This window comes from Bos taurus, chromosome 24 (genome assembly GCF_002263795.3).
Source record: "Bos taurus isolate L1 Dominette 01449 registration number 42190680 breed Hereford chromosome 24, ARS-UCD2.0, whole genome shotgun sequence".
In the NCBI taxonomy this organism is placed as follows: domain Eukaryota; kingdom Metazoa; phylum Chordata; class Mammalia; order Artiodactyla; family Bovidae; genus Bos; species Bos taurus.
Window position 1 is genome coordinate 60,910,400 of NC_037351.1, and position 25,446 is coordinate 60,935,845.

The 25,446-nt window shown below is 42.2% G+C and overlaps 1 protein-coding gene and 1 long non-coding RNA gene across 4 annotated transcripts in view; one reads left to right on the forward strand and one right to left on the reverse strand.

Annotated features, from left to right (window-relative positions):
- ZCCHC2 (zinc finger CCHC-type containing 2) overlaps positions 1–25,446 on the forward strand; it is a 63,647-nt gene that overhangs the window by 6,973 nt on the left and 31,228 nt on the right. For both annotated transcript variants that reach the window (XR_009492772.1, XM_003587776.5), the window contains exons 2-5: positions 18,159–18,270; positions 20,763–20,839; positions 23,049–23,120; positions 24,688–24,800. Coding sequence is in view for 1 of the 2 variants with exons in the window: in XM_003587776.5 (XP_003587824.4) it covers positions 18,159–18,270; positions 20,763–20,839; positions 23,049–23,120; positions 24,688–24,800 (374 nt within the window). In the remaining variant the exon portion in view is untranslated. The remainder of the gene's footprint in view (positions 1–18,158; positions 18,271–20,762; positions 20,840–23,048; positions 23,121–24,687; positions 24,801–25,446) is intronic.
- Positions 218–22,115, reverse strand: LOC132343803 (uncharacterized). Of its 2 annotated transcripts, XR_009492774.1 has the most exons (5): positions 21,110–22,115; positions 5,952–6,115; positions 5,252–5,404; positions 4,233–4,327; positions 218–4,140 (listed from the first exon to the last, which is right to left on the reverse strand). It is a non-coding gene; the product is annotated as an uncharacterized lncRNA (long non-coding RNA). The 2 variants fall into 2 exon arrangements; XR_009492773.1 differs by having other exon boundaries at positions 4,233–5,404.

Sequence of the window (25,446 nt, forward strand, 5' to 3'; positions counted from 1 at the left end):
CAGTCACCATCTGCAGTGATTTTGGAACCCCCAAAAATAAAATCTGACACTGTTTCCACTGTTTCCCCATCTATTTCCCATGAAGTGATGGGACCAGATGCCATGATCTTCATTTTCTGAATGTTGAACTTTAAGCCAACTTTTTCACTCTCCTCTTTCACTTTCATCAACAGACTTTTTAGTTCCTCTTCAATTTCTGCCATAAGAACTCTGCAAATTAGCTAATGTAATATATATTTATAAATTGACCTTTTGTCAGTTTTTGTGGGGTTTTTTTGTGTGTGGGGGGGGGGGCGGGGATGGGGCAGGAATTGTGTTGTTCACTTCAGTTGCTCAGTTGTGTCCAAGTCTTTGTGACCCCATGGACTGCAGCACGCCAGGCCTCCCTGTCCATCACCAACTTCCAAAGTTTGCTCAAACTCATGTCCATCAATTTGGTGATGCTGTCCAACCATCTCATCCTCTTTCATCCCCTTCTTCACCTGCCTTCAATCTTCCACAGCATCAGGGTCTTTTCCAATGAGTCAGTTCTTCACATCAGGTGGCCAAAGTATTGGAGATTCAGCATCACTGCTTCCAATGAATATTCAGGACTGATTTCCTTTAGGATGGACTGGTTTGATCTCCTTGCTGTGCAAGGGACTCTCAATAGTCTTCTCCAACACCACAGTTCAAAAACATTAATTCTTTGGCACTCAGTTTTCTTTATGGTCCAGCTCTCACATCCATACGTGAATACTGGGAAAACCATCACTTTGATTAGACTTTGTTGGCAAAGTAATGTCTCTGCTTTTTAATATGCTGTCTAGGTTGGTCATAGCTTTTCTTCCAAGGAGCAAGCATCTTTGAATTTCATGGCTGAGCTCAGTCTTATCTGTGAAATGGGAACAACAACATCTCTTTAAGGTTGTGGTGTTTGCATTAGGGAGACAAAATGATTCAAATTGTCTTGAGCACAAATTCTTTGAGAATGATATTCAGTGCCTTTTCTTTTCCACTAAGATGCAGCCATTCAGATTGCTACATAAATTGTTTTCAGGAAGAGGTTTTCTTTTTTTTTCCTTAATAAAAAGTCTATATGGTATAGTATAGAAAATACTATGCTGCTGCTGCTGCTAAGTCGCTTCAGTTGTGTCCAACTCTGTGCGACCCCATAGACAGCAGCCATCCCTGGGATTCTCCAAGGCAAGAACACTGGAGTGGGTTGCCATTTCCTTCTCCAGTGCATAAAAGTGAAAAGTGAAAGTGAAGTCACTCAGTCGTGTGCGACTGTTAGCAACCTCATGGACTGCAGCGTACCAGGCTCCTCCGTCCCTGGGATTTTCCAGGCAAGAGTACTGGAGTGGGGTGCCATTGCCTTCTCTGAGAAAATACTATAGACTATAGTAATATAGAAAATATTCTCTATTACTATATCTCTAAATTGGTGTTCCAAGAAGGTAATTAATTAAGCTGGTGGGTGAGATACATTTCAGATAACTTTGTTAGTTCTTATGTTGTTAAGATCTGATAAGCTACAGATAAGCCCAAAGGAAGCATTTCTCTGGGTCACAGATGATTAAAATATGTATTTTCCCCGTATTGGATTTGGGGATGGGAATGGAGAAAATACATAGTTTCAATTTGGGTTATCATGAACTCCCTTGCAAATGTAATCTACTTAAATTTTTTTCACATTTAGTTAGGGTAATGTAAAGGGCTCAGATGGTAAAGAATCCTCCTGCTATGCGAGACGTGGGTTCCATCCCTGGGTTAGGAAGATGCCCTGGGAAGGGAGTGGCTACCAACTCCAGTATTCTTTCCTGGAGAATTCTGTGGACAGAGGAGCCTGATGGGCTACAGTCCATAGGGTTGTGAAGAGTCTGACAGGACTGAGTGATTAACTCTTCAAAGATATTTTGCAGTTCTTTTAAGTTATATAATTTTTTCATTTATTTCAGGGTACAGACTGGAATCCATAAATAATTTAACTTTTTTATACTTTTTTAAAGAAGCTATACATTGGCTGGTTTTTAAAACTGTTTAATATTTTTGATCTTCCTGAGTAATAAGTAGCTTAATTTTTTTTTTTTTTTAACAAAAGCAAATAAAGCCTGCACTACCCTCAAAGCAGACTGAGCTTCACTTTGATCAACTCTCTCTTCCATCACGGAGGACCATGTCGTCACAGGGCTCCTGTTCCTCACAGAGTGCTTTGTCACACAAGTCGCCTTCATCCGGGCTGTGTAAACAGTCACTCCAGAGGGCTGTGCTTAGGCGGGTGTTGTGTTTCAGGTGCGACAGTTGCTGGGCGCACAGTCGTCCTTCTCCTTGTGCTCTTCCTGTGCTCCAGAGAACACTTGGTTTAATGCCCTTCGAAATGTCTCAGTTCATTAGGCATGTTTAATGCTCATTCAGGAAGTAATTTGAGATCACTCTGGCAAGTTGTTTGGTCTTTCCAAGTTTCAGACTTCTCTGAATAGAATAGGGATCCTCTCACCATTTATGCAAAGAACTGCTTGAAGATGAACACAACAACCTACATGAAACACTTGGTGAATACGCGGGAGATAGGTCAGCTTATCTGTGGGCGGTTCCAAGAGTGGATAGCGCAGTTTGATTGCAGTGGATGAACAGAAATACAGAAGCTTTAAGAGAAAACAGGGGTTGGGTTGCATAGGAGCTTGAGGGTCAAATTAAAGAAACTGGTTTGCAGTGAGAGCAGGTGAGAATTTGTATGTCTTCCTGAAACGTTAACTGTCCCTTTACATTCATATGTGTGAAAAGAATGCATCACTGATTTGTTAAAAAAATAAATAAATAAAAGACATCTTCCAAACTCATCCAGTTTTCTCAGTGGTTCCATTACGTTTCTGGTCACTCTTATTTGCTTGGTAACCTTAATCCTTTCTCCTTCATAAGCTGAATCTACCCTTTTCACATCCTTGTTAACCCTTTCAGACTCCCACCTCTTAGCTGCTGACACCACTGCCAGGCCCCACTTCCTGAAGCAGTGTCCCTCGCACCACGTGTGCTTGTGGCGACCGGTGGGGCCTGGTCTCCAGTGGGTCTCGGGACTCACCCCGTCTCCCGCTCCTCCTGCTCACCCTGGTTTCCAGTGGGTCTTGGGACTCACACGCCACCTCCCGCTCCTCCTGCTTACCCTGGTCTCCAGTGGGTCTCGGGACTCACACGCCGCCTCCCGCTCCTCCTGCTCACCCTGGTCTCCGGTGGGTCTCGGGACTCACACGCCGTCTCCTGCTCCTCCTGCTCATGGTCTGTGGTTTTATTCAAGGCTGACTCATGCTGTCACCTCTTGTGTGGTGGTGTTTGGAATTGTCCTTGTGGTAATCTTGGAAGACTTTGCTGCCTCTGCCTTCCAATAGCCTGTATATTCTCTGTTACAATTTTGGTACTTATCCTGTGATTTTTTTTTCTGTTTTTTTTTTTTTAAATTTTACTTTGAATTATTTTTAACTTAAAATCCAGGAGGTAAGGTCAATCTTAGAGGTTCCACAAAGACTTAGGTATCACATTTCTTTTTTTTTTTTTTTCGGTCAGCGTTGCATATATCATAAGTGCTCAGTCAAAATTTCCTACCCTTAGAATATTTCAAATAGTGCTCTGAAAAATACCATTATGATTAATTACTGTAAGACAGAGTGCATCAGGCAGTGATTTTTTTTTTCCCCTTGGTCTTGATGAAGTATCAGCTACTTTGCTATTTGCAGCCATACAGTATATGTGCACAATATAGATAGGCGCAGTTGTTTTGGAAATAGTACAAGGAATTGTTTGTTTAGATAGAAAGCATGGACCAGTATAGATTTGAACTGAAGCTTCAATGAGTGAATGCTGAATAGTTGTGCTTATTAATTATTCTTTCAAAATCAGGTCATGCTTACTCTACTCGTTAAGTTAACTAAACTTTTGTGTGTGAGGCTGATGCACGTTTTGCAAACCTATGGGTGATGTTTTGATAGGATGAAAAAAGTCACAAGTTACAAGCTGTCTTCTTATTGGGGTTGCTGTAGTTATTGCTGTCTAGGGCTGCTCTCCAGTTCGTGCTTTGCTTGAGGGGTGGTGGGAGCCTGATAGGGAATTGAAGTACAGCACCTTGCTTATGGGGCTTCCCAGTTGGCACAGTGATCAAGAATCCGCCTGTCAGTGCAGGAGACAAAAGAGACGCAGGTTCGATCCCTGGGTCGAGAAGATCCCCAGAAGGGAATGGCAACCCACTCCAGTGTTCTTACCTGGAAAATCCCACGGATAGAGGAGCCTGGTGGGCTACAGTCCAAGAGTCACAGAGTCAGATACGACAGAGCACACACGTGATCTTGCTTATGATCTGAAAGTTAAAAACTTTTTGGTCACTCAAGTGAACAATTTTATAACCTAAAAAGTATGGGGTTTTTATGTTTCTTGTTAGGAATGTTTAAATTGGGATAGTTAAGAAACATAATGTTTCCTCGGTATGATTGATTTTTGTTTTGGGTATCAGACGATTTTAAGTTGTCTAGTGGTCCTGGGAGGAAGAACGTGATCGTGTGTGAGCCAAAGTGTTTGGAGAAGATGTCCTCGGGGAAGAGGCTATCTGCTGACGGGGGGTGGTGGTGGTTTGGGGAAGGTGACATTTGTACTTGGTGGGGTTAAACACAAGGCCTGATTGAGTGTTTCCTGACACTAAGCATCATTGACCTTTCTGTCACTTTCTGTCAAGGATCCTTCATAGGCTTTGTGAGCATTTCGGTGGAGAACCCTTCTCTGGGGATGAAGTTCAGTTAGGAGTCCCTGCAGTGCCGTTGGCTGTCGGGGTCCTGGGCTCACCTCCCAGCAAGACCCGCTGGTGTCTCCTGTGGGGAAGGGTTGTAAAGGAGAGGGCAGCTCACTTCTACGCAGGCTGGGAAGGCGAGACACAGCCTCAGTAGGTCCTTTGGGTCTCATGCTCACGGGTGTGTGCTCCTCAACTCACCCAGAAACATTTTTGCAAAGTGGGGATCTAAAGGTCTGGGAGCTGCCAGCCCAGGGATGCAGCAGTTCCTGATTCAACCTCCTTGTTGTTGTTCAGACTCTTAAGTCGTGTCTGACTCTGTGACCCCATGGACTGTAGCCTGCCAGGCTCCTCCATCCATGGGATTTCCCAGGCAAGAACACAGGAGTGGGTTGCCATTTCCTCCTCCAGGGGGTCTTCCCCATCCAGGGGTCGAACTTGTGTCTCTTGTGTCTCCTTTCTTGGCAGGCGGATTCTTTACCACTGTGTCCAGAAACTCACAGGGCGCTTCATGAGGGAAACGTCAGGCTGTTGCTGGGTAAAAGGGCTGCCTCTCTTCTTTCCTTCTCCACTCCCTGCCTCCCTGGTCAGCTTCCACATCAGCATTCTTTCTGCTAGTTCTTCCCCAGTCGTGCATCCTGCAAGTTCAGTTCTCTAGAAAAGACAATGACGTCGACAATATTAATGTTTGCTTTTTGTTTTTTGTAATAAATTCAGAGTTCCCCCAAACACACATAAAGTTACAGTGAATCAAGTTTCCCCCTTCCATCCTATTCGACCACCCAGCTCCAGCTATGCCTGCTGTGGTCACACAGGTGCCGGCCCTCAGCTCACCCAATCGTCGTGGGAAGAACTGGGAGCTGGGTCTGGGCTGTGGGCTGTGGTGGCCGGGTGTGGACACGGGGTCAGTGCATAGCTTAGTCCTTCCCCCACTTTCAGTGACTAGAGCGCATTTACCCACACTTTTAACATAGTGAATCTGCCACACTTGTCTTGCTGAATCATCTTTTCCACACATTTCTAGTTAAACAGTAAGTTACATAGGGAGTGAGTCCACGGTCATAGCAGAAATCATGGCAAACTGTTTTTAAGCTGCTGACTCACTGGTCTCCCTCCTTTCTGCCCTGTTGGGTCGATTTTGTTCTTTGCGACATAACTTGAATACATTTGGCATCCACATTTCTCTCCCACCAGAACTTACCCTTTATCAGATGCTCTAGGTTGATTCAGGACTTTCCTTTGGGTTGGGTTACACTGTTTTCACTGAGGAAAGATGAGACAGATGTCTGCCTTTCCCCCACATCCTCTCAATTGAAGAGACAGACAGTAAATAGTTCATATCTTCGCCTGAGCTTCTTCCCTCTTCTACCAAAATAGATGAAATTTGACATCTTAGTAGTGTTTCTAATAGTGAATCATATTCTGACATTCAAAGAAAGACTTTCTATGAATCTTGCTTAGATAATAGCATATACTTGAGGTACAACCCTGGTTATTTAAAGAGAATTTACCATGTAGAACTGTAACAGATTACCTCCAAACTTAGTGACTTAAAGCAACAATAACACTTTTTTTCTTAGTGTTGTGTCTCATAATTCTGTGGGCCAGGAATTCAGACAGGGAGCTAACAGCAAGAGTGACTTGTGTCTGCTGCAGAATGTCTGGGCACACAGCTGGCGGCTGTGGGCCTCTCTCGCCTTTCCTCTCTGTGCATGTCTATGGCGCGGCGTCTCCGGGGAACCACTGTTCCTATAGGCCTGGGGTCCCAGAGCAAGTGTTCCCAGAGGTCCAGCGGCAAGACTTCTATGACCTATCTCGGCCATTCCAGAATGGCTTTCCATCCCATCCTCCTGGTTAGGCCTATCTCTGAAGTCGGTCCAGATCCACTGGCTGGGGAATTATACCCACGGATCAGCAGGAGGAGTAGGCACAGTATTGTGGGCTGTCTTTACCCCAAAAACTTCATAGGATGTTGTCATATACTAATGTTAAATTCTCAGTCTGATTTGATAAATGTAAAAATTTGACATTAGTAAGTTTAGTATAAAAACAATTTCTGTGCTTTTTTTTGCCTTTTTTCTTAGAATGTCTTGGTATTTTAAGATGTACAGTCTGCATAAAAGGACGAGAGAAAACGTATAGAACATTGGTAGATGTGCTAGGATAAAGTCTGTCCTGTTAGACCTTTGTTAAAGTAACCTGAGACCCGCGTGATCTTTGCTCTAATGATGTGTTCTCAGAGAAGGGTCTTGGGACTGCGCAGTCAACTTGACTGTTTCACAGACTTTCCTCACATTTAAGAGATCTCCAGTAATTGTGATGGATCTGCATGTGTAAAAGTGAGGTCTGAGCAGTCTTTTAAAATAACCAAGATATGTTACATGACACGTGGATTTGAGTTAACCAGGAGCACGCCACAGGTCAGAGGAAGCTTTCTGAACTCAAATGAGCTACCTCAGTAGGAAGGAGAAGGGCACACACATGCCAGGGCTCTTTTTGTTCCTGTGCATATTTTTGCCAGCTTAGGGTTTTTAAAATTTGTCATCTTCTTCCAAGCAGAGAAAAATTCTCCCATTTTCCACTTGGTCCTGACCCTTTTTCTAAAATGCTGATTCTGGCATGTCATCTGCATTGCATTTGCATAGGAATCTGAACTTAATAGAGAACATGGGCACTATTCCTTCCTGCAGGATCCCATTAAGCCAGTGGTTCTCGGGTTTTTGGTGCCTTGCCCTGCACACAGTAAAAGCACACGTGCCGGGGGAGAGGAGACAGTGGAGCCAAGAGCGGTTCCTGCTGGGGCCGGAAAGCCCCATGATTCTGATCTCTGTAGCTCCTGAGATGTTAAATTCAGTTTTGGTTAAATTAATAAAATTAAAAATTTTCTAGTTTTTAAAACGTAGTCTAAATGACTGTATAGCAGTGATACATGCTGGGACTCAGTGTTGGGAGGAGGGGCAGAAAGCTTAATTAGTAGACATGTCATGGGTCGATGAACTTTGGTCCTTGGATAGAAATTCAGATTCCATTTTTCTGCCTACGTTATTAAACTAGGAGGCTTTTGACTTGGTTCTTAAATTGTGTGCTTCAAAGTAACTTCAGACTTTAAAAATGATTCCATACAGCTGTTTCAAAATTTATGGAGGCAATGTGATACAACTATTCTTAATTTTTTTTTTATTGTGGTGAAATATATATGCGTCCTAAGTCACTTCAGTCGTGTCCAAGTCTCTGCGACCCTTTGGACTGTAGTCCACCAGGCTTCTCTGTCCATGGATTCTCTAGGCAAGGATACTGGAGTGGTTGCCATGTTCTCCCCAGGGGATCTTCCCCACCCAGGGTTCAAACCCAAGTCTCCTGCTTCAGTAGGCAGGTTCTTTACCACTATATGTAACAAAGTGTAACAAAGTATACTGTTTTCACATTTTTTGAGTATACATTTCCGTGGCATTCACATTGTTGTGCAACCACTGCCACCATCTGTCTCTGGAATGTTTCTTTTATCCCAAACTGAGACTGTATCTGTTAAGCCGTTAAGCCGCTACTCCCATCCCGAACTCTGAAGCCACTGGTTAGAATCACCATGCTGTCGGCGAATTTGACTACTCTAGGGTGCCTCATATAAGTGGAATCATACAGAATCTGCCCTTTTGTGCCTGGCTTATTTCACTTAGCATAATGCCCTCAAGATTGACCCATGTGTCAATTCTATGCCTTCTTAAGGCTGAGTAATACTCAGTTATACGTATACCTCATTTTGTTTATCTGTTCATCCATGGACTTTTGAATAGTCTACTTTTCAGCTGCAGTGAACACTGGAGTACTAATTACCTGCTTGGGTGTCTGCTTTCAGTTCTTCTGGGTATATGGCTAGGAGTGGAATTGCTGGATTATATGATAATTGTGTTTATTTATTTTTTTTAGTAACTTTTACTGTGGCTGCATTGTATACACTCCTACCAGCAAAGCAGAAGGGCTCCAATTTCTCCCCATATTCACCAATACTTATTGTCTGTTTTTGGATAATAGCCTTTCTAATGGGTGTGAAGTGGTATCTCATTGTAGTTGTGCTCTGCACTTCCCTAATGAAAACTGTTCTTTCTTGTATAGTTTTGCATTCATTTATTTTTAATGGTGAGTGTTATTTTTAATTTTTGAACGACATATGAACAATATGGAATATACCCTTAAGAAATGGTGGGGGAGGGGGGGCACAGCGATCCTAAGATGGCAGAGGAATAGGATGGGGAGACCACTTTCTCCCCCACAAATTCATCCAAAGAACATTTGAACACTAAGTAAATTCCACAAAACAACTTCTGAATGCCAGCGGAGGACATCAGGCACCCAGAAAAGCAGCCCATTGTCTTCGAAAGGAGGTAGGAAAAAATATAAAAGACAGAAAGAGAGACAAAAGAGGTAGGGACGGAGCTCCATCCCGGGAAGGGAGTCTTAAAAAAGAAGTTTCCAAACACCAGGAAACACTCTCACTGCCGAGTCTGTGGCGAGCCTTGGAACCACAGAGGGCAACATAACTGGGAGGAAAAATAAATAATTAAAACCCACAGATTACGTGCCCAACAGTAACTCCCCCTAGCAGAGAAGCAGCGCAGACCCCTGTATTCGCCACTAGCAAAGTGGGGGCTGGGCAGGGAGGCGCAGGCTACATTGCGTAGAGTAAGGACCGGGCCTGAATGCCCCAAGGGCAATCTGAGGGAACTAACTTGGGATGGTAAACTAGACTGTGGGATAGCTACCACACGAAAAGCCCTAACCTAAGACACCGCCAGGCCCACTCACAGAACAAAGGACTGAACAGAGCTAGCCGGCTGCCTGCCGGTCCATCTTCCTCCTGAGACAGGCAGCCAGATCCGGAAGGGGGCAGTCGCAGACCCAGAGAGGCATTATCTACCAAACTGCAAGCAGGCTTCGTTGCTAACCGAGACTTCTTGGGGTTCTGGACGGTCAACGTCTGTCTGAGAAGGTGCACTGGGTGTACACCCAGAAAACTGAGTGGCAGGGATGGGGGAGGCAATGAGTCGCAGCAACTGCGCTCACCAAACACCTGATCACCTGAGCTGCTCGGACCTGGGAAGGGCACAAAACGCAGGCCCAACTGAGTCTGCGCCTCTGAGGACTACTCGAGTGCCTGAACCTGAGCCGCTTAGACCTGGGAGGTGCATGCAGCCCAGGGCTGGCCTCGGATGGTTCCTGGCGGAGCAACCTAGAGCCTGAGCAGTGTGGGCAGAGAGGGCACACACACCGTGAGCAGGGGCAGGCCTAGTGTGGCTGAGACAGTGTGAGCACACACCAGTGTTATTTGTTTGCAGCGTCCCTCCCTCCCCACAGCGCGACTGAACAAGTGAGCCTAAAAGAAAGCATCCACCACCATCCCACTAGTGTCAGGGTGGAAATTAGAAACTGAAGAGACCAGCAAACAGAAGAAGCTAAAACAGAGGGAACCGCCTGGGAACTGACAGGTAGTACCAACTACATAGGAAGGGGCCTGTAGATCTTGAGAAATATAAGCCAGATCAAGGAACTATCTGAAAATGAACTAACCCCACACTGCCCACAACACCAGAGAAAGTCCTAGATATATTTTTACTATCATTCTTTAAATTTTTAAAAAAAATTTTTAAGTCCTCTATTACTCCTTTAATTTTCATTTTTATAACCTATTACTTTGCAAAAAAAAAAAAAGACCCTATTTTTTAAAGCAAACTTCATATATATATATATATATATATATAATTTTTGTGACTGTTTTTTTCTTTAATACTGTATTTTTGAAAATCCAACCTCTACTCTAGATTTTTAATCTTCGCTTTTTAGAATTTGTTATCAATTTTGTACCTTTAAGAACCCAATCTTCAGTACCCATTTTTACTTGGGAGTGAGATTACTGGCTTGACTGCTCTCTCCCATTTTGGACTCTCCTTTTTCTCTACCAGGTTGCCTCTATCTCCTCCCTCCCCCTTCTCTTCTCTACCCAACTCTGTGAATCTCTGTGTGTGTTCCAGATGGTGGAAAACTGATTACTGGCTGGATCTATCTCTCTTCTTTTGATTTCCCCCTTTATTCCCCTGGCCACCTCTGTCTCCTTCCTCCCTCTTCTCTTCTCTGTATAACCCCGTGAACATCTCTGAGCGGTCCAGACTGTGGAGAGCACATAAGGAAGTGATTACTGGCTAGCTTGCTCTCGCCTCTTTTGATTCCCCCTCTTCTCATCCGGGTCACCTCTATCTCCCTCCTCCCTCTTCTCTGCTCCATGTAACTTGGTGAACCTCTCTGGGTGTCCCTCACTGTGGAGAAACTTTTCATCTTTAACCTAGATGTTTTATCAGCGGTGCTATATAGATGGAGAAGTCTTGAGGCGACATAAGACTGAAAACCAGAAGCAGGAGGCTTAAGTCCAAATCCTGAGAATACCAGAGAACTCCTGACTCCAGGGAACATTAATCAAAAGGAGCTCATCAAATGCCTCCATACCTACACTGAAACCAAGCACTGCCCAGGGGCCAACAAGTTCCAGAGCAAGAAATACCATGCAAATTCTCCAGCAACACAGGAACACAGCCCTGAGCTTCAATATACAGGCTGCCCAAAGTCACTCCAAACCCACTGACATCTCATAACTCATTAGACACTTCATTGCACTCCAGAGAGAAGAAATCCAGCTCTACCCACCAGAACACCGACACAGGCTTCCCTAACCAGGCAACCTTGACAAGCCATGTGAGGACGCTCCACAATACAGAGAACTCCACAAGCTGCCAGAATGCAGAAAGGCCACCCCAAACACAGCAATATAAACAAGATGAAGAGACAGAGGAATACCCAGCAGGTAAAGGAACAGGATAAATGCCCACCAAACCAAACAAAAGAGAAAGAGATATGGAATCTGCCTGATAAAGAATTCTGAATAATGATAGTGAAAATGATCCAAAATCTTGAAAACAAAATGGAATCACAGATAAATAGCCTGGAGACAAGGATTGAGAAGATGCAAGAAAGTTTTAACAAGGACCTAGAAGAAATTAAAAAGAGTCAATATATAATCAATAATGCAATAAATGAGATCAAAACCACTCTAGAGGGAACAAATAGTAGAATACAGAAGACAGGATTAGTGAGGTAGAAGATAGAATGGTAGAAATAAATGAATCAGAGAGGGAAAAAAAAATGAATTAAAAGAAATGAGGACAATCTCAGAGACATCTGGGACAATGTTAAATGCCCCAACATTTGAATCATAGGAGTCCCAGAAGAAGAAGACAAAAAGGAAGACCATGAGGAAATTCTTGAGGAGACAATAGTTGAAAACTTCCCTAAAATGGGGAAGGAAATAATACCCAAGTCCAAGAAACCCAGAGAGTCCCAAACAGGATAAACCCACGGTGAAATACCCCAAGACACATATTAATCAAATTAACAAAGGTCAAACACAAAGAACAAATATTAAAAGCAGCAAGGGAAAAACAACAAATAACACACAAGGGGATTCCCATAAGGATAACAGCTGATCTTTCAATAGGAACTCTTCAGGCCAGGAGGGTATGGCAAGACGTACTTAAAGTGATGAGAGAAAATAACCTACAGCCCAGATTACTGTACCCAGCAAGGATCTCATTCACATATGAAGGAGAAATCAAAAGCTTTACAGACAAGCAAAAGCTGAGAGAATTCAGCAGCAGCAAACCAGCTCTCCAACAAATGCTAAAGGATATTCTCTAGACGGGAGACACAAAAAGAGTGTATAAACTCGAACCCCAAACAATAAAGTAAATGGCAACAGGATCATACTTATCAATAATTACCTTAAATGTAAATAGGTTGAATGCCCCAACCAAAAGACAAAGACTGGCTGAATGGATACAAAAACAAGACCCTTATATATGTTGTCTACAAGAGACCCACCTCAAAACAGGGGACACATACAGACTGAAAGTGAAGGGCTGGAAAAAGATATTCCATGGAAAGAGATCAAAAGAAAGCAGGAGTAGCAATACTCATATCAGATAAAATAGACTTTAAAACAAAGGCTGTGAAAAGTGACAAAGAAGGACACTACATAATGATCAAAGGATCAATCCAAGAAGAAGATATAACAATTATAAATATATATGCACCCAACATACGAGCACCACAATATGTAAGACAAATGCTAACAAGTATGAAAGGGGAAATTAACAATAACACAATAATAGTGGGAGACTTTAATACCCCACTCACACCTATGGATGGATCAACTAAACAAAATTAACAAGGAAACACAAACTTTAAATGATACAATAGACCAGTTAGACCTAATTGATATCTATAGGACATTTCACCCCAAAACAATGAATTTCACCTTTTTCTCAAGCGCACACGGAACCTTCTCCAGGATAGATCACATCCTGGGCCATAAATCTAGCTTTGGTAAATTCAAAAAAATTGAAACCATTCCAGGCATCTTTTCTGACCACAATGCAGTAAGATTAGATCTCAATTACAGGAGAAAAACTATTAAAAATTCCAACATATGGAGGCTGAACAACACACTGCTGAATAACCAACAAATCACAGAAGAAATAAAAAAAGAAATCAAAATATGCATAGAAACTAATGAAAATGAAAACACAACAACTCAAAACCTGTGGGACACTGTAAAAGCAGTGCTAAGAGGACGGTTCATAGCAATACAGGCATACCTCAAGAAACAAGAAAAAAGTCAAATAACCTAACTCTACACCTAAAGCAACTAGAAAAGGAAGAAATGAAGAACCCCAGGGTCAGTAGAAGGAAAGAAATCTTAAAGATTAGGGCAGAAATAAATGCAAAAGAAACAAAACAGACCATAGCAAAAATCAACAAAGCCAAAAGCTGGTTCTTTGAGAGGATAAATAAAATGGACAGACCATTAGCCAGACTCATCAAGAAACAAAGGGAAAAAACTCAAATCAATAAAATTAGAAATGAAAATGGAGAGATCACAACAGACAACACAGAAATACAAAGGATCATAAGAGACTACTATCAGCAATTATATGCCAATAAAATGGACAACGTGGAAGAAATGGACAAATTCTTAGAAAAGTACAACTTTCCAAAACTGAACCAGGAAGAAATAGAAAATCTTAACGGACCCATCACAAGCACAGAAATTGAAACTGTAATCAGAAATCTTCCAGCAAACAAAAGCCCAGGTCCAGACGGCTTCACAGCTGAATTCTACCAAAAATTTAGAGAAGAGCTAACACCTATCCTTCTTAAACTCTTCCAGAAAATTGCAGAGGAAGGTAAACTTCCAAACTCATTCTATGAGGCCACCATCACCCTAATACCAAAACCTGACAAAGATGCCACAAAAAAAGAAAACTACAGGCCAATATCACTGATGAACATAGATGCAAAAATCCTTAACAAAATTCTAGCAATCAGAATCCAACAACACATTAAAAAGATCATACATCATGACCAAGTGGGCTTTATCCCAGGGATGCAAGGATTCTTCATTATCCGCAAATCAATCAGTGTAATATACCACATTAACAAATTGAAAAATAAAAGCCATATGATTATCTCAATAGATACAGAGAAAGCCTTTGGCAAAATTCAATATCCGTTTATGATAAAAACTCTCCAGAAAGCAGGAATAGAAGGAACATACCTCAACATAATAAAAGCTATATATGACAAACCCACAGCAAACACTATCCTCAATGGTGAAAAATTGAAAGCATTTCCCCTAAAGTCAGGAACGAGACAAGGGTGCCCACTTTCATCACTACTATTCAACATGGTTTTGGAAGTTTTGGCCATAGCAATCAGAGCAGAAAAAGAAATGAATCCAAATTGGAAAAGAAGACGTAAAACTCTCACAGTTTGCAGATGACATGATCCTCTACATAGAAAACCCTAAAGACTCCACCAGAAAATTACTAGAGCTAATCAATGAATATAGTAAAGTTGCAGGATTTAAAATCAACACACAGAAATCCCTTGTATTCCTATACACTTATAATGAGAAAATAGAGAAATTAAGGAAACAATTCCATTCACCATTGCAATGAAAAGAATAAAATACTTAGGAATATATCTGCCTAAAGAAACAAAAGACCTATATATAGAATACTATAAAACACTGGTGAAAGAAATCAAAGAGGACACTAATAGATGGAGAAATATACCGTGTTCATGGATCAGAAGAATCAATATAGTGAAAATAAGTATACTACCCAAAGCAATCTATAGATTCAATGCAATCCCCATCAAGCTACCAATGGTATTTTTCACAGAGCTAGAACAAATAATTTCACAATTTGTATGGAAATACAAAAAGCCTTGAATAGCCAAAGCAATCTTGAGAAAGAAGAATGAAACTGGAGAAATCAACCTGCCTGATTTCAGGCTCTACTACAAAGCCACAGTTATCAAGACAGTATGGTACTGGCACAAAGACAGAAATATAGGTCAATGGAACAAAATAGAAAGCCCAGAGATAAATCCATGCACATATGGTCACCTTATCTTTGACAAAGGAGGCAAGAATATACAATGGATTAAAGACAGTCTCTTTAACAAGTGGTGCTGGGAAAGCTGGTCAACCACTTGTAAAAGAATGAAACTAGAACACTTTCTAACACCATACACAAAAATAAATTCAAAATGGATTAAAGATCTAAATGTAAGACCAGAAACTAAAAAACTCATAGAGGAGAACATAGGCAAAACACTCCCCAACATACATCACAGCAGGATCCTCTATGACCCACCTCCCAGAATATTGGAAATAAAAGCAAAAATAAACAAATGGGACCTAATTAAAATTAAAAGCTTCTGCACAACAAAGGAAACTATAAGCAAGGTGAAATGACAGCCTCCAGAATGGGAGAAGATAATAGCAAATGAAGCAACTGACAAAGAATTAATCTCAAAAATATACAAGCAACTCCCGCAGCTCAATTCCAGAAAAATAAATGACCCAATCAAAAAATGGGCCAAGGAACTAAACAGACATTTCTCCAAAGAAGACATACAGATGGCTAACAAATACATGAAAAGATGCTCAACGTCACTCATTATCAGAGAAATGCAAATCAAAGCCACAATGAGGTACCATTTCACGCCAGTTAGAATGGCTGCGATCCAAAAGTCTACAAGCAATAAATGCTGGAGAGGGTGTGGAGAAAAGGGAACCCTCTTACAGTGTTGGTGGGAATGCAAACTAGTACAGCCACTATGGAGAACAGTGTGGAGATTCCTTAAAAAACTGGAAATAGAACTGCCATATGACCCAGGAATCCCACTGCTGGGCATACACACCAAGGAAACCAGAATTGAAAGAGACACGTGTACCCCAGTGTTCATCGCAGCACTGTTTATAATAGCCAGGGCATGGAAGCAACCTAAATGTCCATCAGCAGACGAATGGATAAGAAAGCTGTGGTACATATACACAAGGGAATATTACTCAGCCATTAAAAAGAATACATTTGGATCAGTTCTAATGAGGTGGATGAAACTGGAGCCTATTATACAGAGTGAAGTAAGCCAGAAAGAAAAACACCAATACAGTATACTAATGCATATATATAGAATTTAAAAAGATGGTAATGATAACCCTGTATGCGAGACAGCAAAAGAGACACAGATGTATAGAATAGTCTTTTGGACTCTGGGAAAGGGCAAGGGTGGGATGATTTGGGAGAATGGCATTGAAACATGTATAATATCATATGTGAAACGAATTGCCAGTCCAGGTTCGATGCATGATACAGGATGCTCGGGCTGGTGCACTGGGATGACCCAGAGGGATGGGATGGGCCAGGGAGGTGGGAGAGGGGTTCAGGATGGGGAACACGTGTACATTCATGGTGGATTTATGTTGATGTATGGCAAAACCAATACAATATTGTAATTAGCCTCCAATTAAAATAAATAAATTTATATTAAAAAAAAAGAAATGGTTGACCCGTTCAGCTAAACTTCCAATTAACATAAGTATTTAAGAGGATTACAGTGCTTTATTTATATTGATTTTTGAAGTATTTATAGCTGTTTTAGGCCAATATGGTTGTATTATTTTGTAGTAAATGATTATATGGTTTGGGTTGGGAAATACATGATTTTGTTATTGTTAGAAGAATTCTTATGTCTGCCTTTTTTTTTTATTCAATAATATTGAAAGTTGGTGAGTGCCATTCAAAAGTTGGATGCTGACTTAAGAGGTCGATGCTGTCTTTCTTCTTAAGTGTTTCTGTGTAGACAGCCTTTATTTCCTTGGGTTTCTAGAAGACGACACACCATGAGGCTGAAGCTTAGCTCCCAGGGGTATCTGGTGTGATGCCTGATTCCTAGGAATAGAGCCATCAACTGACAGCTCGTACTTACTGACAGGTCAGGAGGCATGGTCAGACTATAGAACAAAATGTTTTAAATTAGAATGCTTGGAAAGTTTAAGGTCTGCTGTTTACTTCATTTTTATATACAATTAAAAAATTAATGTGTATTATTTATTGCAGATTTGTAATATTATAATTAGCTCCTGTAAGTGAGATAATTTTGGTCTGAATAGTGTTTTGAGATTCTGAACATGAAGTGGGGGAGGATAAGGTATGAATTCTGATATAGATCCATTATAAAGCTATTTTAATTTTTGGCTTACCCAGTGGGTTAGAGTAACAATATATTGGGTTGATCAGAAGATTCGTTCATATTTTTCCATAACAACTTAACAGAAAAATTGAACTTTTTGGCCAACCCAATCCATGACGGTGTTTGAATTCTGAGAGCCATGTATAAGATTGGCAAGCTCTTCATGACTCCCAAGTAGCATTTGTAGGGATAAAACTTATACTCTAGTTCACTAATGGTAGAGCACCTAGTTGATATTAGATGGTTTAGCATTAATGTAAACTCATTGTCCACACACATTCTTGTTTAGATTTGTGTATTGATGATAGCCTTAAAAATTTTTTTCCTAACAAAGCATCTTGTTAGACTGTCACTAAGACCAAGTAGTGAATTAAAAAACTGCACGAAAACATAAAAAATACAGATGCCCTTACATCTGGGGAATAACATAAAGGGTACCGTCTTTTTATATGTGATCATGTTCACTTGGGTAAGGAATTGACATCACTGGCGATTCTGAATAGCACTATGCTGTGTGTGCCCCCCAAACTGGGACAATTAAATAATTGATAGAATATTGCTGTTAAATGAAGATAAATATGGCTTTCTCTTTCCTGCTCTGGCACTGTGCCTTTCTGCTCTAAATGTGTAATCACCTATTTTATCTCTCAAATTGCTGTTGAAATTACTGCTGTTAAAAGTATCACTTTAATCTAGTTTATTTTTGTGGCATTCATTGTTCTTAGTCTCAGATGTAGATTAACCTGTGCCCCCCTCTCTCCTCTAGAATGACTCTTCTCATGGTGATTATATGCAAAGTAACGAGGCCAGTTTAATAGAACAAGCCCCAATACCTCATGATGGTCTTACTGTGACACCTCACAGAACCCAGCGAGAAGGTATGTTGTATTTTTCCTAAACTGTAAACCGTCTGTACACAGGATTGCAGAGTGCTACTGGTGCTGACTAATTCACCCCCTTGCCCCTTTGTGGAGTACAGAACTCTGTGGGTCCTGGGTTTGGCTCAAATGCTGGTCCTCTCGCTTCCTTGAGTCTGCGTCTGGGCTCCAACTCCGCAGCCCCCTGGCCCGTCCCAGCCCACACTTACTCGATTCTGCCTTTCTTAAATCAGGCTGCATACTTCTGGAGGGCAAAGACTTTAACCTCCCTCCAAAGTATTAGTACAGTGCTTTAGCTGTAGAATGTGCTCAAGGTCTGCTGGAAAAGTCAATTTTACTGAAGTGCACTGTAAGACAGAAGAGATTTCTTACAAGCACATGCTTCCTGCAGTGATGCAGTTTTCAAGAGGTCTGGGTGGGGGAGTGAAAGGACATTGCCACCTGAAGAGAAACGGGTTCACATGTTCTCTTCCCTTTACATCTGGGGGTCTGTTAACCTGCTGAGGGAAAATTTGGGAAGGGTGAAAGATAGGCGGTAAGCATCATACTCATTTATAACAGCTTTGAATTGATGTCTTTCTGTTTCCTTTTAGTTCCGATAATAATCCTTTTCATGTAATGCATTTTTCTTCACAGAGGAAAAATAGATGTGAATGTTTAAGGTTTAGAAAACGTTTACATAATTAACTGCTTCTGTTCAAGATTACTGAATCTTGAACGGTAATCTGGAATCCTGCCTGGTCTGCTTCAGCCAGGCTCAGTGAAGCAGAGTTTGGGTTTACAGTGAAGGTCCATTGTGGTTTTTTGTCATTTTTCTTCTTTAAGATAGCTAAAAAAAAATAAAAAGACTGCATCAAAATGATACTAATTAACTGTAAGGTGGTACTTATAGATGGTTTTTCCTATATCTTTAACTTTTAACAAATGTCCATAGTCCATGCTCTGCAGTTCTTTGAGAGTTGCAGGGCCGCCCATTATCAGCCATCCCTCACCCCATGCCTTCTGTCTCCCTCACCTCGATTCTGATAGATCACAGCAGGTAGAAGTGAAATGGAGCCGAAGCCACAGCCATGCTACTGTGCCACACTGCTCTGCGGCCCCCTCTCTCAGCCTGCTTTCAGAAGTAAAGCTGCTTCATATTTTGGAACATTGATTAGTTCAGATCATTTTTATTTAATAGCACCATCCTTCACCTAATTGAATACAGCAGCTTTTGGAAACAGCAGGCCCCTCCCCTCCTCCAGCCTTCATCATACGCAGCAGTGCTGAGCCACTGCAGGCTTCTCACCCCACCTGGCGTCTGCGGTTGTTTCGTCTCCATCCTCAACGTTCTCATCCACCAAGGGAAACTGGCCCAGAAGGAGGCCACCAAACACTAGACATTTGGAAAGTTAACACAAAATTCTGGTAATGGTGTCTCCTAATGTCTGTTTATCAGCAGATTTCTGTAGTCTTATGATTCCTGCTTTCTCAGTGCCCACCTTCTGTGATCTATAGCAATCTTACTTCTTCCTGCACACTTTTGTTCCTTTGTATATTCTACTTCACCTGTTTTAACTTCTTCCTTTAAGGCAAAGTGAGTCCTTCCCTTTTCTTTTCCATCTCCTGTCCCCTGTGACTCGAGCGGTGACCTTGTGTTGAGTCCCTTTCCTAACTTCTTCCCTGTGACCTTTATCATCTTCATTACGATTTCTTCTACTTACACCTGAACAACAAATTTTTTTTCCTTAAGTCCTTATATTATGCTTAGTAGACTGGCTCTTTTCACTTTGTAAAGAGATTTACTTGCTAAGGTGGTAACTTCTATTGAAGGATGTGTGAAATGAGGACTTTGGGGATTTGCACTTTGACTTACTTCATGAGTGAGCTGATCATCTTATCTAGTTCAGTTCAGTGTAATTGTTAAGTCACCAGTGTAATTTATGACCACTATTGTATAATAAATTGTGAGAAGTTTTACTACAGTGAACCATCATAATTCATTATAATGTTAAGTTGTGTTACCATTGTATGATATTAAGGGTCACACTTGAGGGAAACAGTTTTTAAATTCTGAATTGGAAAGAAGTCTTTTATCACTTTCCTATTACTTTTGAAGAGTTCCCCACCTCATTTAAGAATTTTTTCTAGTTTATACCTAATCTGCCTAAATAACTGAAAGACTCTAAAGTGCTGTATTTGTGGTAACAGTTTTGAAGATTCCTCTAGATAAGCAATCTTCACTGCAGGCACCTCTTATTATTTATCTTTGGTGCTTAGCAGAGTGCTTGAAACGACTTTAGGCACTCAGCATACTCATAGATGTAGAAAGAAATTACTTGATGGATGGACAGCACATTGTTGTGCTTCTGGGGTTTTTGGTTTTATTCCATGATTAAGGCCAGTAGTAAAGATGAAGATAAATAGCTTAACCATTTGGCTGTGTCAGGTTGAATAACTGAAATGTGTATCTAGTCTCTGTAGAACAAGTCAGCATGTTTTCTTTCTTTCAGCTGTACACATTGAGAAGATAATGTTGAAAGGAGTCCAGAGAAAAAGGGCTGACAAATATTGGGAGTACACCTTCAAAGTAAGCTACTCTCACCCAAAACAGATACCTCACACTGTGTTCACTGATCTTTTGGAAGGAATGAAAATTAATCTTTGGAAAAACTAAATGGCAGGTTTGCTAACTTAAGAAAAGCTGTGCACATATCTGTGTTTGTCTTAATTAAGGGGATGTGCTGTTTCCAGTATATACTGCATGGTTTGCCCAGTTTAAAAGATGTATCACATTAAGATTGCTCTGCCAGTTTGATTAAAAAGAAATAAGAGCCTTAGATTTAAGGCGTAAACAAACCTTTAGAAAGTGAAAGTAACCACTCAGCAGTGTTGAGCGCCCGGAAGACAGGCGTAGCCTTCCGTGGCGGTCTTCCCCGGTGTCTCTTCTCTTCCTCCGAGGCTGCTGTTTCCTGGCCCTCGTTGCCTGCTCTGGTCTCTGGTTGCTCTGCTGCCCTTCTGTCCGTCACACGGTGTCTGACTGAGCGCAGAGCCCAGCGTGGTCGGTCCCTGTGGCTCCTCTCTGCCTGTGGCCTGTGCTGTGGACCCTCGCCCGCGTCTCCCTCCTCCCTGCCGGCCGCACCGGCCCACGCTGCTCTTCAGGCGGCCGCCTGCGCTGCAGCTGCAGGGCAGAGGCGTCTCTGTGCGCCCGCCCCTCACTTCCTTCTGGAGGAGCTGCCCGCAAGACGTCAGCGGCCCTGCCTCACGAAGTCACTTCTGATCCTGCAGCAGAAGGTCTTTTCCTTCATCCCGGGTGTACCGCCATCATCCCTTTCCCAGGTTCTTGTACTTGGGTTACATGGTATTTCTTTCCAGAAGGCTGTCATCTCCGAGAGAGCAGGAGTCATCATCCTCTGCATCTCACCGTGTCTGACTGGCCTTGTTTTGTTGAATAAGTTTTGGGACTAGCTTCTGCCTTCTGTAGAAGTATCCTCAGTTTTCAAGTTTTAAGTCCTTATCTTCACATCTCATCTACATTCTGTAACATTTGACACCAGCCATTCTGCGCTCTTTACTCAGCTAGTCCAGCTCTCCTTGCGTTGCTGGAGCTCTTAGCTCATTCATTCCTTAAGGCCTTTGTGTTCTCTGGCTCTGAACCATCTATCGGCCCCAGATTGAGCCCCCCGCCCAGGTCGTTCTTGGCGCCTGTCTCACGTGCTGCTCTCAGCCCCTGCTCCGTGCCTAGTGCACTGTCTGTGGAGCCCTGGTCACTGACGGAATCTCTCTGCTCATGGGCTCTGGTCTGACTCCTGCACTGGGCTCTGACCTCAGCCCACAGAGACTTCATTGTCTTGTTCCCTCCGTATCCTTTCATAAACAGTGTCTGACACCAGTAGCTGCTCAACGACCATTTGAATAATTAGAAGTCATTTAAAAGTTTGCCCCCTTAATAAGGATATTTGTTTGAGGGTTGCTGGGTAAAATGCTGAAGGTATTGTTAAGTATTTGGTTAATTGTGGCATGAGTAGTTGCTAAGGCTTATGTGTTACATAGTTCAAGTATTTACTCAGCTCAGATAATTGTAAAGTAGAAATTATTAGTGGGCCACCATTGAGTCCACTGAATTAAAAGTATCCAAGAAGTAGGTAGGTAATCAATTTTAGTTGTGGCTCTTCTGCTTGCTTAGAGTTTGAATCTGTCAGTTAGCCTTTTTGAGTTTTAGTTTCTCCATCTGCAAATGGAAGTAGTCATATCTGCCTCATCCACCTTCATAGGACTTTAAAGCATTAAGATAAAGATGATGAAATCTTTTCCTAAACTATAAATTCCCATAAAAGCACAATACAGCACTACCAAAGAGGGGCAGTGAACCCGGTATTTCTCTTAAGAATGTGTATTTAATAAGTTTCAGGAGATAGAATTTTTGTTTTTCTTGGGGCTTATATATCTGTACTCTCCAAGTGTCATTTTAGAGTCCTACTTCTCCAAAAGGAATGTAAGACATTTCCCTTTCTGAAAAATTACTAAAATGTAGGTACATTTATAGAAGACAGCTTGTTTTGAAAACCATGCAATTTGAAAGGAGTTACTAAAATTTTTAAGTAACATGTCAATATACAGTTAATTTTAACAATTTTGAAGAAATTATGATAACAGATTAACTTTATATTTGTAATTTGTTGATACTGATAAAATTTAAGTAAGGTCATCTGTTTTACACATGGCTTTTTTCCAGTCAGTTCTTGCCTGAGAAATAACTGTATAGTATGTGTTGTTGTTTTTTTTTCTTTTTAAATCAGGTAAATTGGTCTGATCTTTCAGTCACAACAGTAACAAAAACCCACCAAGAACTACAGGAATTTCTACTGAAGGTAAAAATACAGATTCTACTGTTAAAATGATTTTGATATAATACACAGAATCCAAAAACTTTAGCACCAAAGTAAACACCAGGAATATTAAAACATGTATGTAGAGGTTGACTTACAACTATTCATGAACATTAGCTGTAGAAAATGTCATATTATTCTAAGCATAGATTTTCTTACGTTATATTGCTAATATAAGGAATTGAAGGCTTTCCACATTAAAAAAAAAAAAAAAAGGAACCTTATCATTCCTAGCTTCTTGATGAGACGTATGTTGTTGGTGGCGATGTGCCCAGCACCCAGCAAGGTCTCTGCTCTGGGTTTCCTAAGCTTTGACTGTTCTTTTTCTTGACAGATTTCATTTTTTAGTAATACAACTTCTCTAAAGCTTAGATTTTTTAAAAAATATATATATATATAATTATTAGTCCCAAATAGATAGCTTATCCTTCAGAATCACAGTAATTAATGACCCCCTGTTTAGCCAGCATTTGAATATAGTGTTTTTTATGTAAGACCAGTGCCTTATCAAGTTATATGAAATAAGTGGCAACATAATGTACTTCTAGGAACGAATTTCCTATTATAAAATATCCTTTCAAGTTTACCATATGCCTTTTTTTAAACTGTTTACCTTCCTTTTAAAATCATCTGCAAAATATAAGAGTAAAAACTGTTCCCTTCACAACCTGTGCTCCCTAACACTAACCTTTGCGGAGGCTGATGAAGGGCACTTGAGTTTGCTGAGACGTGCGGGAGTGCGGTCGGGCCTTCCAGCCCCTTTTCGGGTTCAGTGGCCGCCTCCCCGCTGCTCCGTGGCAGCTGCGTCTGGTACCTGTGTTATTCCTCCGCCCCAGAAGCGCGGCTCCATGGAGGCCAGGTGTAGGTTTCCTCCTCGGTGCTGTGTTCACAGCGCCAGACACAGTACTTAGGACACAGTCGGAGTTCGAACTGTGTGTTGACTGCACGAATGAACTAGTAATTCATGAGAAGAGTTACAAAAACTAAACCGTTGCCAGGTTTTGTAGATGGTTATCCATCAGGCCTCAGTGTTTTTAAAGAAGAGCTTCTAGCACACTGAGCTCGGCCAGGGCTGAGCTGGGGCTCCAGAGGGTGGGGACTGTTTGTGTAAACCTTGGGGTTTTGCCCCGTCGTTCCCACCTAGCTCTTCACTGGGAGTGTAGCATTGGCAGTCTGAGGTGGCCTGAGGTTCACGTGTGAAACAGGAGCCACAGAGGTGGTAACTACAAAGACAGGCCATACTTTGCAGAGTGCCATACGAGCTCTGGGAAATGCTCCGTTTAACTGAAGCTCCTCGCTGTGGGTGTCCGGGAGCGGGAGGGAAGCGGGGTGAGCGCTGCGGGTCCCCACCCCACCCCCCCGCCCCAACCCCGCGGGGATGCCCCCGGGGACCCTGCCCTGCCCGGCGGCTGCTCCAGGCTGCGGCCCTGTATCGGGAAGGTCTAGAAAGGGAACGGCTTTGGGGTGATGTCTGAGCAGGAGGCACTTACGTTCCTTTTATGCCCCTGGTTTGTGCCCCCAGTGAGTGAGAGACGTTTTTGTTTCCTAGCTTCCCAAGGAGTTGTCTTCGGAGACATTTGACAAGACCATCCTCCGAGCCCTGAATCAGGGCTCGCTGAAGAGAGAGGAGCGGCGGCACCCTGACCTGGAGCCCGTGCTGAGGTGAGGTCTGCGCACCGCGCGCTCCCGAGGCGGGGGTCTGCGCGCACCCAGGGCACCTCAGGCTGCACGTGGCCGGCCGGGGCTGAGAACCCGGGCAACATCTCTGCAAAAGTTACATTAAAGAAGTGATTTTTTCTTACACTTCCCTTTAAAACGCCCGTGGTTGTTTTGTGAGGCTAGGCTGTGGCCTCAGGACCATAAATCGGATTCGGGACACTGATAGCAGTTTGTGGGCTTTGGGTTAGTGTCACTGTCATTCATGCCGTTAAGAAATGCAGCAGTTGTAAAGGAGGGGGAAGTCGAAAGAGGGAGGAAATGAGTGTGTAAGTGAGGGAGGAAAGTGTGTAAAGAGGGAGGAAATGAGTGTGTAAGTGAGGGAGGAAAGTGTGTAAAGAGGGAGGAAATGAGTGTGTAAGTGAGGCGGCGATGGGGCCGGTACAGGGCCTGGGGTCTGCGTTCCCTTCCGCCTGCGCTGTGGATTAGGAAGATGACGGTGTGGTAGGGAAACGTGCATTTGGGGTTGGATGACGTCGTCATGTCAGATGCAATCTTGTTTTTTTTAATTGCACGAGTAGTTGATGGCCACTTTGTGTCCTGTTTGGGTGTAATTGCTCTCTTGTGGCCCTGCAGCAGTGAATCTGACGAG